General features: G+C 46.2%; 1 protein-coding gene across 1 annotated transcript in view; it reads right to left on the bottom strand.

The window, feature by feature from the left end:
* PTPN3 (protein tyrosine phosphatase non-receptor type 3) overlaps window positions 1-17,026 on the bottom strand; it is a 694,116-nt gene extending 677,090 nt beyond the window's left edge. The window contains exon 1 of the mRNA XM_030204676.1: window positions 16,890-17,026. Coding sequence (XP_030060536.1) covers window positions 16,890-16,941 — 52 coding nt within the window. The 5' untranslated portion in view covers window positions 16,942-17,026. The remainder of the gene's footprint in view (window positions 1-16,889) is intronic.
* Between the last annotated feature and the right edge of the window lie 303 nt (window positions 17,027-17,329).

Consider the following 17,329-nt stretch of genomic DNA (forward strand, 5'->3'; position numbering starts at 1 on the left):
GGAGGAGTAGCCTAAAGGTTAGTTCAGCAGCCTCAGAAGCTGGAGTGCAGGATGTGAAGGGGAAGAGAGAGCAGGGCAGGCAAGTGTCCAGCGCTGGAGAGTGGCGTTGGACAAAGCTTCAGCTGGCGGGGGTTGGGGACCCTCGCCAGCAAAACTAGGGGCCCAGAGGAAATTTGGGGGGCCCAGGCCCCCGTGGCCCCATGCAGCTACGTCACTGGCGCCTACAACATCCCTAAAGGTGCCTCCATGGTTAGCTCATGCACTAATTGTAGGCATATTAAAAACGCTAATGCACCTTAGTAAAAGGGCCCTCAAAATGTATATATATGTTTTATAGGCTATTTTTACATTGTATATTTATTAATATGAGTATTTCACCTCTTGCATGTTTCCTGAAAATTCCAGATGCTATTCACGAAGCTTCTATTGTAGATATTGTTTTACTGTATTATTCTTATACTTGGACGTCTCATCTGGTTGGTTGGTTTATTTGATTTGATTGGTATATTTGTAGTCTTTACAGTCATGGTTTTGTGTGTATATATATATATATTGTAAAGAGTATGTAGGCAGCTCTGGGGAACAGAAAGAAAAGAGGAGAGCAAGAAACTACAACTCCCCGCATGCCTCAGGGGAACCCTGGGCTAAGCAAGAATACCCCCGTTATAGGCAGGCATTCCCCAAGAAAGAACTAGAAATAAGGAACTACAACTCCCAACATGCCCCAAGGGAACCTGAGGATAAGAGAAACTATGTGCATTCCCAGGAGTCTCCAGAGGGGGGCCACAGGGGAAGGAGTAAGGCTGATTCTCCAACCTGGTGGAAGAGGTGGTGGAACAGGTGGGTGGAGAAAGAAGAGACACCAAAGAGCTTTAATGAAAGAAAGGGTGAGCAGCTGGGAGAAGGGCGGGGTGAAGAGAATATGGATTGGGCTCCTGAGGAGAGAGAGGCAGAGAGTGAGCCTTGCCCTATGGAGTTGACTGAACCGGAGAACACCCTGGAAGAGCCGATGGACTTTTCAGCTCTGGCTCAGCGAAAGCCAAGGAAGTAGCGGGGCCAAGCCGGGTCAAGCGGGAGGAGGTCAGGTAGGAGTATGACTGACCAAGAGGGTGGGACCCTAGGCTTGGAGCCCGCGCAGAGCCGCTGTGTTTTGAAAGCCTGGCTAAACTGAGCAGTGGGGGTAAAGCTTGGCTAAAAGTGAACTGTGTTTTGGGAAAACCCCGCTACACTGAACAGGGTATTTTTCTTTTTTTTAATTATTTGCTGCTACTGTCCCCCAGGAGGGAGGGAGAGGAAGCAGCTGTGGAAGCCTGGACTGGGAAACTAACCGGCTTGAGAAAGGTGAACGATAACTGTGCTTTGTTTTGTGTTTTGGTGCTACAACTGAGGGAAGGAGGGAAGCCCCTCCTATGCAATAAAAAGCTTCATTGTTTTTTTTTGGGAGTCTGTTTTTTTTTGGTTTTTGGAAGAGCTGCAACCACGGAGAAAAGGGGATCCACTTTACAATTGGTGTCAGGAGTGGGATCGCTTCGCAGACCTGTCGCTCGAGGAGGCCAAGACCAGCAGGACAGAAAAGCCCGACGGAGGGGCCAACGCTGAGAAAGGCGCAGACCCGTCTGGGGTTCCGGTAAGCGGGGCCTAGATTGGGGGAAATAAAGGGATCCTAGTAAAAGGGGAAACATAAGTAGTGAAACCGCACTTGGAGGTGTCCTCTGTTTTTTTTTCCCACCAGGAGTCGCTGTTCCGGAGCAAGGATGGACCCCAAGGAGATCTTCGCTTGGATGACGATGCAGTTCCAGAAACAGCAAGAACTGACGGGGAAGATGGTGGAAGACTCCTTGACGGCGGCACGAGAGCAGCAACAACCGGTGCTGAATATGCTCCAGGACTTTTTTCAGCGAGGGATCGAGGCTCCCAGGGGCGGTGGAGCCGGAGCAACTGGACAGGGGCCAGGAGGAAGCGGTGCGGTAGGACCTTTATCCCTGAACTCACTTACTTGGGGAAAGTTGTCTGAGCAGGATAATGTAGATGATTTCCTGACCGCCTTCGAGAGGGTGGCAGTGGCCGCAGGATGGCCACAAGAGTAGTGGGCCATGCGGTTAGTGCCTTCATTATCTGGGGAGGCTCTAGGAGCCTTTAGAGACTTGGCTCCTGGGGACGCTGCCAACTATGGGAGGTTGAGAGAGGCCATTAAAGACCGGTATGGACTGAGTACCCAGGCTTATAGGCGTAAGTTTCGGTCCACTAAATGGGAGAAGGGGGAAACCCCTAAATCGGTGGCCACTAAACTGATGGACTTGGTAAAAAAATGGTTGGAACCTGATCGCCACCCCCCGGGAGAGATTCTTCAAGAATTGGTAGTGGAGCAATTCCTGCAGGGCCTTCCCAGGGAGATTAGGGCAGGATTGGTCCAAAGGGGCTGTAAGACGGTGGAGGCCGTGACAGCCGGTTGGAGTGTTATTTGGAAGCCCAACATTGGGGAGGACCCGACCTGGAGGGTGGGAAACCCCGACCTGGGGGAGGCTGGGGTTCCAAAAGTTCCTTCTTTAGGACAGATCCCCAGGGGGGGAAACCTGATTACGGCTGGGGGGGTAAAAAGCCCGTAGTGCCCTCAGGCCCTGGAAAAAAGGCCCCCTCGTATGAAGGAAAAATCTGTTATAAGTGTGGGAAGACTGGGCACTTCAGGAGGGATTGTCCAGGTCGAGAGGGATGGACCTCGCAGGTTGCCCAAGGGTTTAGGCCGCGGTATACTGCTAAGGTAGAGGTTGAGGGTTTACCGATTGTGGCCATGTTAGACTCCGGGGCAGACCAGTCCATGATCTCTAGGAGGTTATGGGAACAAATAAGAAAGAGGAGGACAGGAGGTAAGGATACCTATGAGGGAGCAGTGGCTATTCAATGTATACATGGGGCCAGTACTCGTTATACCCTCCATAGGGTTCTCGTGAAGGGGCCCACAGGGGAGATAGAGATAGCCATTGCCGTTCTGCCCAGACTACATAAGGGACTGGCCCCCCTTTACCGAGTATATTAGTGAAAAAAGAGTGTGGGTCACTACCCGCTCTCAGGCTCGGCGAGACCCTGAGGCTGAGGAAGAGGGAATAGGAGGTATTTTTCCTTTTCAAGGGGAGGTCTTAGGGGAGCCGGGAAAAGAGAGAAAGGGGAAAGCTTTGAAAAAAAAGGAGCAGAGGGGCAGACGGGAGGCCTTGGAGCAGGCAAGAAAAGAAAGTTATCTGCCAGTAGCCCCGAAAGAATTGAGCGAGCAGTTTCCCCAGTTTCATAGGGAGCAGGCCACGGACCCTACTTTAGAATACGCCTGGGAACGGGCCCGACAGGGGGAGGGCCGGGAAGTCCCGGGTTTCATGATAGAGGGGGACATTCTATATCGCAGGGTACCCAATTGGGAGAACTCTGAAGCGGGGAGACAGCTAGTAGTCCCCCAAGCTTTCCGTCCCCTAGTAGTAAGGCTCGCGCATGATCACCCTTTGGGGGGGCATAAGGGCTCCCAAGCTACCCTGACTCAGATATTGGGCCGGTTTTATTGGCCAGGAGTTTATGGGGAGGTGGAGAGGTATTGCAAGTCCTGCCCCAACTGTCAGAAGGTGGCTGACCGGCTACCGCCTAAGGCACCTTTAAAACCCCTTCCTAGAGTGGAACAACCGGGGAGGAGAATCGCAATGGATATTATTGGCCCGGTAACAAAATCTCAAAGAGGCTTCCTCTATGTTTTAGTGGTTATGGATATGGCCACTAGGTACCCCTGGGCCATACCCTTAAGAAGCATATCAGCGAAGGGCATTGCCAGGGAACTGATAAAAATCTTTTGTGAGGTGGGATTCCCCCAAGAAGTTTTGACTGACAGGGGGTCCAACTTTATGTCAAGTACCTTGAGGCAAGTGTGGGAGGCTTTTGGGATCCAGCATATCCGTACAGCGGCCTACCATCCGCAAACAAATGGGATGGTGGAACGTTTTAATAGAACTTTAAAGGGTATGTTAAAGAAAGCATTAGGCGAGGATAGGACAGGTTGGGACCAGCTGTTGCCCTTCGTGCTATATGCCTACAGGGAGAAGGTGCAAGACTCCTTAGGTGTTTCGCCTTATGAACTAATGTTTGGCCGGAGGCCCAGGGGAATTTTAGATATATTGCAGGAGCACTGGGTACCTCCGGAAACATCCGATCAGTCAGTGGTCGAATACCTACAGGATCTGAGGGCCAGATTGGATAAGTTACAAGAATATTCCCAGGATAGGCTAGAACAGAGCCAAAATCAACAAAAGGAATATTATGATAAAGGTACTCGGGAAAGGGAGTTTGTAGTAGGAGATAGGGTCCTTATCCTAATTTCGGAGGATCCTCATAAGTTTGCCTCTAGGTGGAAGGGTCCCTGGGTGGTGAAGAAGAGACTAGGGCCTCTCACGTATGAGGTAGCGAACGAGAAGGGACGGGTCCAAACCTTCCATGTTAACCTGATGAAACCCTGGATAGCAAGGGTAGGCTTTCAGACCAGGGGGGAGGAAAAGGAGGGAGAGGAATTGGGACCGCAAATAAGAGATATTTTCAAGCCAGGGGAGCCAGGGGTTAATCCCCGGTTGTCACAGGTACAAAAAAAAGAGATAGGAAGGCTCCTAAAAGGGTTTGGCGATGTGTTGACGGCCTGCCCTGGGAATACTCACCTAGTGGAGCACGACATTATAACAGAAAAGGGTAAAGTAGTTCGGCAAAGGCCATATAGGCTCTCCCCCATGAAAAGGAGAGAGGTTATAAACCAGGTACAGGAAATGTTAGACTATGGGGTGATTGAAGAGTCAAATAGCCCCTGGTCAAGCCCAGTGGTGTTAGTACCAAAACCCGAGGGGGAGTGGAGGTTCTGCATAGATTTCCGCCAGCTTAATAATATCTCTCAAACAGATGCATATCCTATGCCCTATATTGAGGAACTGGTGGACAGGTTAGGATCCGCACAATATCTCACTACCCTGGACCTGACAAAAGGGTACTGGCAGATTCCTCTTACTTCCGTGGCCCAAGCTAAGACCGCCTTTAGTACACCCATAGGCCTGTACCAGTTTAAAAGATTACCCTTTGGCCTTAATTCAGCGGCTGCGAGCTGCCAGAGGTTGCTGGACAGGGTTCTCCGACCACATTAGGCATATGCAGCCGCAGCCGCGTATATGGATGATGTGGTAATACATAGTGGGGACTGGAACACCCATTTAAAACAGGTAGAGGCAGTTCTGCAGGCTTTTAGGGAGGCAGGACTCACCCTGAACCCAAAAAAATGTTACTTTGCGCAGTATCGGGTGAAGTATTTAGGCTATAATGTGGGAAGGGGTGAGGTGCGGCCCTTATTAAATAAGGTTAAAAGCATTCAAGAGTTTCCCAGGCCAAACACCAAGAAACAATTGCGGCGCTTCCTGGAGATGGTAGGGTATTACCACAGGTTCATCCCTCAATTTTCCTCAATGGCCACTCCCTTAACGGACATGCTAAGAGGGAAGAATCCGGACCACTTGAGGTGGGGGGGGGGGGGGGGGGAGGAATTAAGGGCATTGGAACAGATGCAGAGAGCCCTGTGCCAGGAACCTGTGCTTAAGGCAGTTGACTTCGAGAAGCACTTTATCCTTCAAACTGATGCTTCGGGGAGGGGGTTAGGAGCAGTGCTATCCCAAGAGCATGAAGGGGAGGAACACCCGGTGCTCTACCTAAGCCGTAAGCTCCTGCCTCATGAGGAGCATTACTCCACCATAGAAAAGGAGTGTTTGGCCATACGATGGGCCGTGCAGGAGTGTAGTGTATATTTAGAAGGGAGAAAATTTAAGCTGGTAACGGACCATGCTCCCTTGAAATGGCTGAGTCTGATGAAGAATAATAATGGGAGACTAATGCGCTGGTATTTAGCGTTACAGCCTTTCCAATATTCCGTGGAGCATCGCCCCGGGCGATGTTTAGGAAATGTTGATGCCCTGTCCCGGGTAGAGGAGGAGAAGGAGAAAGAATGGGGGGATAGAAGTTTAAGGGGGGGGGGGGTATGTAAAGAGTATGTAGGCAGCTCTGGGGAACAGAAAGAAAAGAGGAGAGCAAGAAACTACAACTCCCCGCATGCCTCAGGGGAACCCTGGGCTAAGCAAGAATACCCCCGTTATAGGCAGGCATTCCCCAAGAAAGAACTAGAAATAAGGAACTACAACTCCCAACATGCCCCAAGGGAACCTGAGGATAAGAGAAACTATGTGCATTCCCAGGAGTCTCCAGAGGGGGGCCGCAGGGGAAGGAGTAAGGCTGATTCTCCAACCTGGTGGAAGAGGTGGTGGAACAGGTGGGTGGAGAAAGAAGAGACACCAAAGAGCTTTAATGAAAGAAAGGGTGAGCAGCTGGGAGAAGGGCGGGGTGAAGAGAATATGGATTGGGCTCCTGAGGAGAGAGAGGCAGAGAGTGAGCCTTGCCCTATGGAGTTGACTGAACCGGAGAACACCCTGGAAGAGCCGATGGACTTTTCAGCTCTGGCTCAGCGAAAGCCAAGGAGGTAGCGGGGCCAAGCCGGGTCAAGCGGGAGGAGGTCAGGTAGGAGTATGACTGACCAAGAGGGTGGGACCCTAGGCTTGGAGCCCGCGCAGAGCCGCTGTGTTTTGAAAGCCTGGCTAAACTGAGCAGTGGGGGTAAAGCTTGGCTAAAAGTGAACTGTGTTTTGGGAAAACCCCGCTACACTGAACAGGGTATTTTTCTTTTTTTTAATTATTTGCTGCTACTCTCCCCCAGGAGGGAGGGAGAGGAAGCAGCTGTGGAAGCCTGGACTGGGAAACTAACCGGCTTGAGAAAGGTGAACGATAACTGTGCTTTGTTTTGTGTTTTGGTGCTACAACTGAGGGAAGGAGGGAAGCCCCTCCTATGCAATAAAAAGCTTCATTGTTTTTTTTGGGGAGTCTGTTTTTTTTTTGGTTTTTGGAAGAGCTGCAACCACGGAGAAAAGGGGATCCACTTTACAATATATATATATATTTATAAGATGTATTTTTTAAATTGTTTTTTTAAATACCATTTTAGACTCCTGATGAAGGCCTATTTAGTCCAAAACACGATTTGTGTCGGGTCCTAGCGAAGATCTAATAAACTGCTTCTTTAGACATCCTTGGCATGAGATTCCTTTTTTTGGGGGGGGGGGGGGGGGTTCTTCTGTTTGGCCCCTGTGGAGAGTGGTTCTGTTTATTTGCCGGTGCCCTTAAAATGACAATTTTTGATGAAAGGACTAGTATGATTTCACTTGCTGATCAAAATCAATAAAGCTAGTTCTAAAAGCATGCCTGAGTGTAAGCTGTCCGTTGCCCTGTGTTGCCAAAGCAAACAAGAGAGCAGTTGTGAAAGGGGATTGCACTGTGCTTTGAGGCAGCCGCCTCCTTTGCCTGTATTCTTTTGGGAGAATACGGAAGTGGTTTAAAAGTACAGCAGTTTCTTCTTATTCAGCCTTCCTGTCAAAATGTTTCTACTGCCATCCTACAGTCTCTGGGTTATTCCACACACAATAAAATGTATGTGAAACTGGTCCAAAAAAAAAAAAATGATGCTACTCTCCTAATGTGTTCTTATCTTCCCTCTCTACACGTTGGCTTCTTACTCTGGTTCCAAAATGATGCAGTTTGTCAGGATTAGTTCAAGATTGTTTGCTTATGCTCTTAATTCACGTCTCTTTCCTCGTCAGGCGAATACCCCTTACTGGAAGAATGAAAGCTTAATGACTTCTTGGATATAAGAGATTATTTGCTGTGTTAGTCCAGTTCAGTACACAGAAATAAAGGGTAATAAATAAATAACAACAGAACAAACAGAAAAAGCACTGTAAAGTGATACCATTCTATTGAACCAGCTTAATACGTTTCTTGACTAGCGTTTGAGAGCTAACACTCCCTTCCTCGGGTCAGAGCAAGAGATGGCAATGCTAGAAAATATAAGGGAATTATTAGAGGGGGTTGGTGATCAGAAGGTGAATATATTTTACGGCTTACAACTACAGTTTTTGATCCTAGGTGTTTCTAAATTGAAGGGGCCCTTTTACTAAGTGCCACTAAAAAGTGGCCTGCATTATAACCAGTGTGGGTATTTCCCACACATTAAGGCCACTTTTAGCACTGTTGGTAAATGTCTGATTTTCCTTTTTCTGCAATAATGGCCATGCACTAATTTTCCCATTAGTGCATGGCCATTACCACACCTATTTTGTAGGCGGTAGGGGCTGACATGCTAATCTTGTGCTAATCAGCACACATCACTGCCCATATGCTAACCAATTAGCATATGGGCATAGGAGAAAGCCTGCAGTCAGCCGAAGTTAAGTAAAAAAAGTTTTATACAGTATACTCGGCAGAGCGGCTTTGTTATAGAGCATCAAGAAAAAGAACTTTTCAAAAAAATGTTTTAAAAAAGAGGAGGTTTATAGAAACGCCTGTGATGATGAAGTTGTAGCCTTTACCCCATTTATATTTGTGGGAGGGGCTTGTTTTTGAGGCGATTTCCTCCTTTAATTGAAGAACTCTGACTTGCACACTGATAACTGTATTCTGTATTTATAAGTACAACCAATTAGCATAACCATGCTCATTCTCTGCTCTGATACATGCCTCCAGTGCTAAAAAAAAAAACGAATTTTCTTCTATACTGCGTGGGTAGCTCACACATGCAAAAACCTATTGCAAGATGCCTGAGTGTACCCCGTGGTAGTGCATTTTTACCTGTGGTAAGTACACGTTAGTGCTTACCGTAACTTAGTAAAAGGAACCCTAAGTGTTTATAAGGGTGTTTTAGAAGTATTAAAATAGGTATAAGATGAAAGGGTAAAATATATTTATGCTGATTATGCCTTTTGTATGTGATTTTGTCATTTTACTGTGTTTGTTTTCTTGTAACCTGCCTAGTTACTATAAAAATTAAAAAAAAAAAAAAGTATATAAAAGGCTAGAGGGAGGGGGACAGCAGCCACTGGGTAATTGAAAACAAATTATAGGGGCTCTTTACTTCTCCCCCCCCCCCCCAGCTAAAGCCTGTTACTCATTTACAGACTGAAAATAGATGGATGGTGGAGTTAGCCAGAGGCTGGCTGTTGGACAGAAAGGTTGTGGACACAGTACGCAAGCGACCTACTGATTGTACTATGAGGCTTCAAATAGATGTAGGCCTCTAATAATTCCTGTAAAGAAGGCCAATTTGCTAAGGGGTCCTTTTACTAGGTGCTAATGTGTGCCTAATGCAGATTAAAATGGTGTACTGTGGGACACGCTCAGGCATTCTGTGACTGGGCCAAATCTGCGCGTGCTAACCATGTGCTAAAATTTGTTTTTGAGGGAGGTGTGTCAGAGGCAGAGTGTGGGCATTCCTGTGCTAACCAGTTAGCACAGCTACATTACCATGCACTAACTGGCTAGGGCAAAGAAAGGGACAGATTCTATATATGGCGCCTGAAAATTCCACGCGGAAAAAAATACGCCTAGACGTATTCTCTAAAGCAGTGTTTCCCAAGTCCAGTCCTGGAGTAACCCTTGCCAGTTAGGTTTTCAGGATATTCATAATGAATATGCATGAACTTGATTTGCACACACTGCTTCCATTATATGCAAATTTCTTTTATGCGTATTCATTGTGGATATCCTGAAAACCTGACTGGCAAGGGTTACTCCAGGACTGGACTTGGGAAACACTGCTCTAAAGTACACCTAAATTTTATAGATTTCGCTAAAATTTCCACGCCGTATATAGAATACGCCAAGTGCCTCTCCACGCGACCAAATGTAGTCGCAACCATCCACACCCCACCTATGACCATGACCATTTTCAACAATATGACTTAGAATTTACTCGCACCACGTTACAGAATACATTTAGCGAGTTCTGCGCATAAATCTTAATTGCCAATTAGTGCTGATAATTGCTTATTAAAGTTCAATTAATAGTGCTGATTAGCTAGTTAACCAACTAAGTTACATGCAATTGTTATAGAATACTCTTTGATTTCCATGCAGAAATTAAGGCACGATATATAGAATGCGGCAGATAGTGCCTGTGCACTTACTGCCTTCCAAATAGGTGTCAGTAAGTGCTCCTGTGGTATTTTTTTATTAATGGCTATGTGCTAATGGTCATGAAAATGCTGTTTAAAAGATTGGCACAAGACAGAAGCAGTACGGTTCCCTTGAAAAAAATGGAGGGTGAAACGGGTCCCCATCGGGAGCGCTGCATTAAGCTAAGCGTTGACGGTTTAGTGACTGGAAATAAGAAGTCTTAAGTTTGATATTTTAATTGCAAAATTACTTTTAAAAAACGGAGGTTTTTCTGACCTATGACTGAGCATGTGACCTTTTAAGTGCTAAAATTGTCTGTGCGTTTTCACTTAGCACTGCAGGCTTCTGAGGTCTTTTCCTCCTTAAAAAAAGTTGTTTCTCATCCATTGTGTATGTACCACAAGAGTGTAAAAATAATTGAGCACAGTTTTGAGTTGGGAAAATTAATGCATGGCCATTAATTCAAAAAATAGACAAAGGGTCAAACTCTATAAATCGCACCTTAAAACTCGGTGCTGAAAAATCACATGGTTAGTGTGATTCTATAAACTATGCCTAAAGTTAGGTGTAGTTTATATAATACGCCTACGCGCTGTTCTTGCGACTAAAATTTAGGTGCACCCATTCAGGCTACCTAAATCCAGGCCTAAATACCTATGCTCAGTGGCGTTCCTAGAGGTGCTGACACCCGGGACGGATCGCCGATGCGCCCCGCCCCCACGGGTGCAGCGCCCCCCCGGAACAGCACGACCCCCCCGGCGAAATAACCCCCCCCGGGTGCAGCGCACACCCCCTGGCAAAAGAACCCCCCCCGGGTGCACGCCGCTGGGGGGGGGGGGTGCCGCGCGCCTGTCGACTCTTCGTTTCCATGCTCCCTCTGCCCCGGAACAGGAAGTAACCTGTTCCGGGGCAGAGGGAGCATGAAAACAAAGAGCCGACAGGCACGCGGCACCCCCCCAGCAGCGTGCACCCGGATCGGACCGCCCCAACACCGCCCCCTTCTTGGTACGCCACTGCCTATGCCAAAGTTAGGTGCAGTTCGGATATATTCTATAATAATGCGCATAGTTTTTTGAAACGCCCACAACCCGCCCATTCCACGCCCATAGCTATTCCTCCTTTTCAACTGTGCGCATTACAATTCATGTGCACTGTGCTATAGAATACGCCTAGAAAGTTGTACATTTAAAAATTCTAATTATAGCCAATTACTAGTACTACTTATCATTTTATAGTGCTACTAGACATACGCAGCGCTATACACTTGAACATGAAGAGACAGTCCCTGCTCAACAGAGCTTACAATGTACTACTACTACTAGTAGTAGTATATGCACTTGAACAGGTGAGTATTCTATAAAGGCTCCTACCCTGAACTTTCCAGCTACCTAATTGAGGGGTACCCTGTTATAGAACTGCCCATTGAATTCATGTAATAAATAAAAAAAAAGCTTTTGCAGCCCCATAACTCTTAATCCGTCTAAGCATAGTTCCCACACAGCCCCACTACTCACTTTCCAACAAATACTTGAATGCATAAAGTTTTTTTCTCCTGTACAGTTTCTCCTGTACAGTCCTACACAGTCCTAGCATTCTTTCTTCTACAAATACCTGCAGCACATCCCCCTTAGAACCCCAAGCACAATCCCTGCACTCTTCTCTCTCCCCCAGAACAGGGTCGCTGAGAGGGGCGGGAGGGGGGACAAAATTCCCCCAGGCCCGACCTCCAAGGGAGACCCAGCTCCAGGGTCTTTTCTCTCCTGCTCCTGACGGGACCCAGGTGATCGCGTCAAGTCAGGAGCAGGAGAGAGAAACGTTTGGTGCTGGGCCCCCCCTTAGAGGCTGGGGAGGAGCACACACAGGGCTTTGGGGCCTCTGGTTTTACTGGCAGGGGTCTCCAAGCCTCCAGCGCTACGTGAGGGGAAAAGCAGCCACAGGGCAAGCAATGCCCTCCCACTTAGTCACCCCTCTCCAATCGGTTCAAAACTCTGCTGCCCGTCTCGTCTTCCACCAGGGTCGCTTTACTCATACTACCCCTCTCCTCAAGTCGCTTCACTGGCTCCCTATCCGTTTTCGTATCCTGTTTAAACTTCTTCTACTAACCTATAAATGTACTCACTCTGCTGCTCCCCAGTATCTCTCCACACTCGTCCTTCCCTACACCCCTTCCCGTGCACTCCGTTCCATGGATAAATCCTTCTTATCTGTTCCCTTCTCCACTACTGCCAACTCCAGACTTCGCGCCTTCTGTCTCGCTGCACCCTATGCCTGGAATAAACTTCCTGAGCCCTACGTCTTGCCCCATCCTTGGCCACCTTTAAATCTAGACTGAAAGCCCACCTCTTTAACATTGCTTTTGACTCGTAACCACTTGTAACCACTCGCCTCCACCTACCCTGCTCTCCTCCTTCCTGTATACATTAATTGATTTGATTTGCTTATTTTTTTTTGTCTATTAGATTGTAAGCTCTTTGAGCAGGGACTGTCTTTCTTCTATGTTTGTGCAGCGCTGCGTACGCCTTGTAGCACTATAGAAATGCTAAATAGTAGTAGTAGTAGTAGTAATGCGGCGGAGAACAGTGCTGGAGGAAGGCTTAGGGGGAGCAGCGACGGTGGCCATGACCCTGGCCTGGTTCAGTCTCTCAACAGCCCTGCCCCAGAAATCCAGCAGACCTGCCCCATGGACCTTTCAGTAGCAGCTGGGGCGGATGGGGGAGATGGTCCTAGATCTAATTGTGGTGTCAAAAGTAAGATCCCCAGAAAAAGTACAGGCTGAGAACTGAGCATGTGCATCTACTCTCTTTCCAGGCCCAGCACTGGCCTCACTCCTCCGGGCTTCTCTACAGGAGGAAGGGCCTGGGAGGAGAATGAGTGCACTGGCTCAATCTCCAACATGTGCTTCTTATTCTTCTTTATTTATATTCCGCTTCATATCAAGGCAGATTCCATGGTAACATTGAAAAAGTCATTAAAATGCCAACATCACATATCTCCATGTCACATAAATACTAGACTAGCATGAAATATTTCCTAAAGTAAACATATTTTCCAAAAATAAGCATGTTCTCATCTGCTGTGATTCTCATCTACTAAGTTATATCCCTTGGTAATTTTTAGAGAATAAAAATGCTTTAATCTGTTTCCTAAACGCTGCTGTATCTGTAAGTAATCTGACGATGCATCAGGATTTGATTCCATTCACTAGGGCCCACAATTGGAAACGTACAGCATCGGGTGTCTTTATAATGTACAGTTCTAGGTGCTGGTATCGTCAAATGTTTGGCACTCTCTTACAGTAGAAATAAAAAGGAGAGCTGAAATGCCTTGTATATCAGCAAAAGAAATTCTTTGTTCTATCAGAAGCCCATGTAATTCCTCAAGAACTAGCCTTAAATGCTGAAAGTTTGGAGTTCCCATAATAAGACAGGCAGCAGCATTTTGTACAATTTGTAGAGCTCTAATACTGACAATTTCACTGCTGATGCAGTGACCAGGCCTTGGACTAGATCCAGCTACACTGAAAAGGTTTGAAAGCAGGGTTGTGGCAGTGTTTTGATGGATAAGCAGGGCAGCCAAAAGGGGAGGGCGGGGGGGGGGGGGGGGGGGGGTGCAAAATTCCCCGGGCCTGGGCTTGCAAGGGGGGCCTGGCGCCGGGATCTCTCTCTCTCTCCTGCTCCTGACGGGACCCGAGTGATCACGTCCTGACAGGAGCAGGAGAGAGAAAACTCTGGTGCCGGGCCTCCCTTGGAGGCTGTGGAGGACCCAGAGTTTCCTCCAGCGCTGCTCTTCTGCCCACGCCGGCTGCTTTTTCTCTCAGGCGTGCATGCGATGCAGGAAGAAGATGTCTTCTGCTGGCGGGGCCTGGGAGAAGCAGCGGCAGCAATTGGAGGGGGTGGCAGCAGATGACAATTTGAGGGGGGCGGCAGCGGCTCTGCCCCTGGCCTGGGGGCGGTGACCCTGCCCTGGGCCCAGCAGCAGCAGCCTTGCCCTGGGCCCCGCGGCGGTGGTGGCCCTGCCCCGGGCCCAGTTCAGTCTTTTGGCGGCCCTATGAATAAGACCAATAAAGCACTCTCAGTATCAAAATTGGGCTTGTCAGGTTTTATCTGTTTGAATTGGCAATGAGAAGCTCTGATCATAATAGGTTAAAAAGTCCAGGTTTGCTCAGCGCTTCTCCTGTTTTGAACTTTTGGAAGAGAAATAGATTGTGGCCATTGGTGCAGGCGATTCCCCAAATTCTACATAGTGCAACTAGAATTGTACATACAAATTTGGGGTTATTCTGATTTGCGAGCTCAACTCAATTGGTTAACAAGCCAATTAGCGCTGATAATTGGATCTTAACAAGCAATTATTGGCACTAATTAGAATTTACGTGCACTACTCGCTAAGTGTATTCTAGAAAGTAGTCTGCATAAATTCTACTGTGTGGGTCTCGTAAGGGGGCGTGGCTACAGAAGGAGAATGGGTGGGTTGTGGGGTGGTGGTCTTTTGCTAAGGTGTGCTAGCATTTTTAGCATAAGCTAATAATTAGGACACACTAAACAGTAGAGATGCCCATATATTCCTATGGGTGTACCTAGCGTTTAGTGTGTCCAAATCATTAGCGTTCACTAAAAACGCTGGTGCGCCTTAGTAAAAGACCCTTTAAGAATGCTCATAATACCTGAAGCTTTTATAAAGCCTGGCATCCCCTTTTAGTTTCACTTTCAGGGGAGAGGGAGGGGGACAGCAGCCACTGGGGGATTAAAGAGGTATCATGCCTTAATCCCTCTGGTGGTGAGCTGCTCAATCAGGACACCTTTTTGTACCCTGGAAGTGCCTGAAACAGTAATCACTCTTGGATGTCCAGATTTCAGGCCCTCCCTAATCCTACCCAAAACATACTCACAACACTCCCCCTTGCTATTTGGATGAACTGCAGTGTTAGACATCCCTTTTCTGCATGTGGACGTCCATTTTGGCCTTTTAAGACGTCCATATGCTTCGAAAATAAGTGCCATGTAGCCTCCTGGGGCATTTTGATGTAGGAGGAAGGCGATTTTCAAAAGCCATTTACCTGGGTATATCATCAGTCTAAAAATTGCCCTTCCTGGTAAAACAGCATGCAGAGATCAACAACACACCCATTTGGGAATAGGTTGATGGGATAAATAGCAAGTTAGGTTGAGGAAGCAACAATGCACGGAGTTTTGCATTGTCAAAACTATGAGGCATTGTTTCCCAGGACAAAAATATCTGTAGAAAAAGCAGATGCAAATCTATGTGGGTGCTTTCCTCTAGGCAGTTTTTAAAGGAAAGTACATGCTAATTGGTCCACAGTCTTTGGGTAAAAGTACTCACTGAACTCATTTGAGTAGTTTTAAAAGCATCCCTGTATTTCCAAATTACCCAGCTCGTATTTGTGGTGTATTAAATTATTCACAATTTCATCACAAATGTTTGTGCTGCACAGTAGTTAACCTGAACATGGTAGCAAGGTAAACAAAAAAAAAATATGTTTGACAGAAATATTTACTGTTACACTGGTTTATTAGGTCTTAAATAGACTCATGAACATTCCTATTTAAAAAAAGAAAAACTTTACACTCATAGATTTGTCAGAAAATACATATAAAACCATAGCTCACTGCTTAAATTTGCTCTTCTGAGCCAGCATGCCAAGATTCGGGGGGGGGGGGGGGGGGGGGGAGGTAATGTGTGAAGTACAGCTGTGAATGCAGTTATACATTATAATGGAGTAGCTTCCTTAATGCTTCCTTCCCTTTTCATATTGGAAAACTGTGCACCGGTTCTGAGCTAGACTAACCAAAGGGCACCATTAGTGCACAGTAAGAAGTACTGATGCACACTAATTACCACAGGTCTCATTTTACTAACCCCCAAATTCTATATATAGCGCCTTAACTTGTGCGCGCTAATTTGGCCACATGGCAAAATTGTGTGCATAACTTAATTGATTAACAAGCCAATCAGCGCTGATAATGCGCACAACTTTCTAGGCATATTGTATAACATGGTGCATGTAAATTCTAATGCACATAGTTAAAACGTGGATGTAGAATGGGCGGGTTGTGGGCGTTTTAAAAAACTATGTGCACTATTATAGAATACACCCGATCTGTGCCTAAGCTAGGCATAGATATCTAGGCCTGGTTTTAGGTGGCCTAAATGGGTGCACCTAAATTTTAGTTACAAAACGGTGTGTGAGCGTATTCTATAAACTACCCCTAACTTTAGGCATAGTTTATAGAATCACACTAACTGCTTGGTTTTTCGGCGCCGATTTTTAAGGCACCATTTATAGAATTTGGCCCTAAGGAAACGTGCTAATGTGGTAGCACACTTCAGGAAATCTAGCCCTATTTTTGAAAATACCATCATATTCTCCTTAGTAATCTATTTTTATTTTACTTTATAAATCTTATATACTACTAGCATAAACCACAGTTTATTCAAAGATGTGTACCATTATAGATAGACCATAAAACTACAGTCCAACAAGGGTGGGTTCATAGAAATGAACTTTGAAGGCAGATATAGCATAGCATAGCATAGCATAGCATAACATAACAAAACATAACATAACATAACATAATCACTTTATGTATCACTTTAACCAAACATATTTAGCTCAGAGCAGTTTACAACAGAATGAACATAGTATTTCCTTTATATAATCATCACTAAAATAATATACTAATATAATTCAGAATGAGTATGAACCATCTAAAACTGAAGAATAAAACTCACTAAAAAGCCAAATTTCAAGTTGCTTCTTAACTAAAACAATACTCCTAGCTTTATAAAGTTATGCAAAAAAGAAGTGTTGTAAAAGGAACTTACGGTTCTCTTGTAAATAGCCTGTGTATGGCAGCAGCACATCGTGCTCCACCATGTTTTTCAGTGTTCGTTCTCTCAGTGAATCCTGACCGAAGAGGAGAATGCACTTAACATTGAAAAGAAAAGCTCATTTGAAGACACTGTTGCTCCTCTCTGTATTAAATTCCTTTTCCCTGTGTTGCCAAATTATAATGGTAAAATTATTATTTTGTTTCTGGAAAAACTTGTGAAACAGGTCTACGGGCTCACGCAAAGTGTGTCAGAAGAGGCATTAGCTTTTCTCTTCAAACAAACGTCCGCCCTTTTTCTCACATAGTTGGAAAGTACATTTTCTGTAAGGGAGTGTTCACTTAATCTTGAGCAACTCTAGAGCATTTAGAAGGAATATTTTATTTCGCAACCACTTCAAAACAAGAAAATAAGTGTATGAAAAAAATAGGCAT

The sequence above is a fragment of the Microcaecilia unicolor genome, chromosome 1 (genome assembly GCF_901765095.1).
Source record: "Microcaecilia unicolor chromosome 1, aMicUni1.1, whole genome shotgun sequence".
Classification (NCBI taxonomy): Eukaryota; Metazoa; Chordata; class Amphibia; order Gymnophiona; family Siphonopidae; genus Microcaecilia; species Microcaecilia unicolor.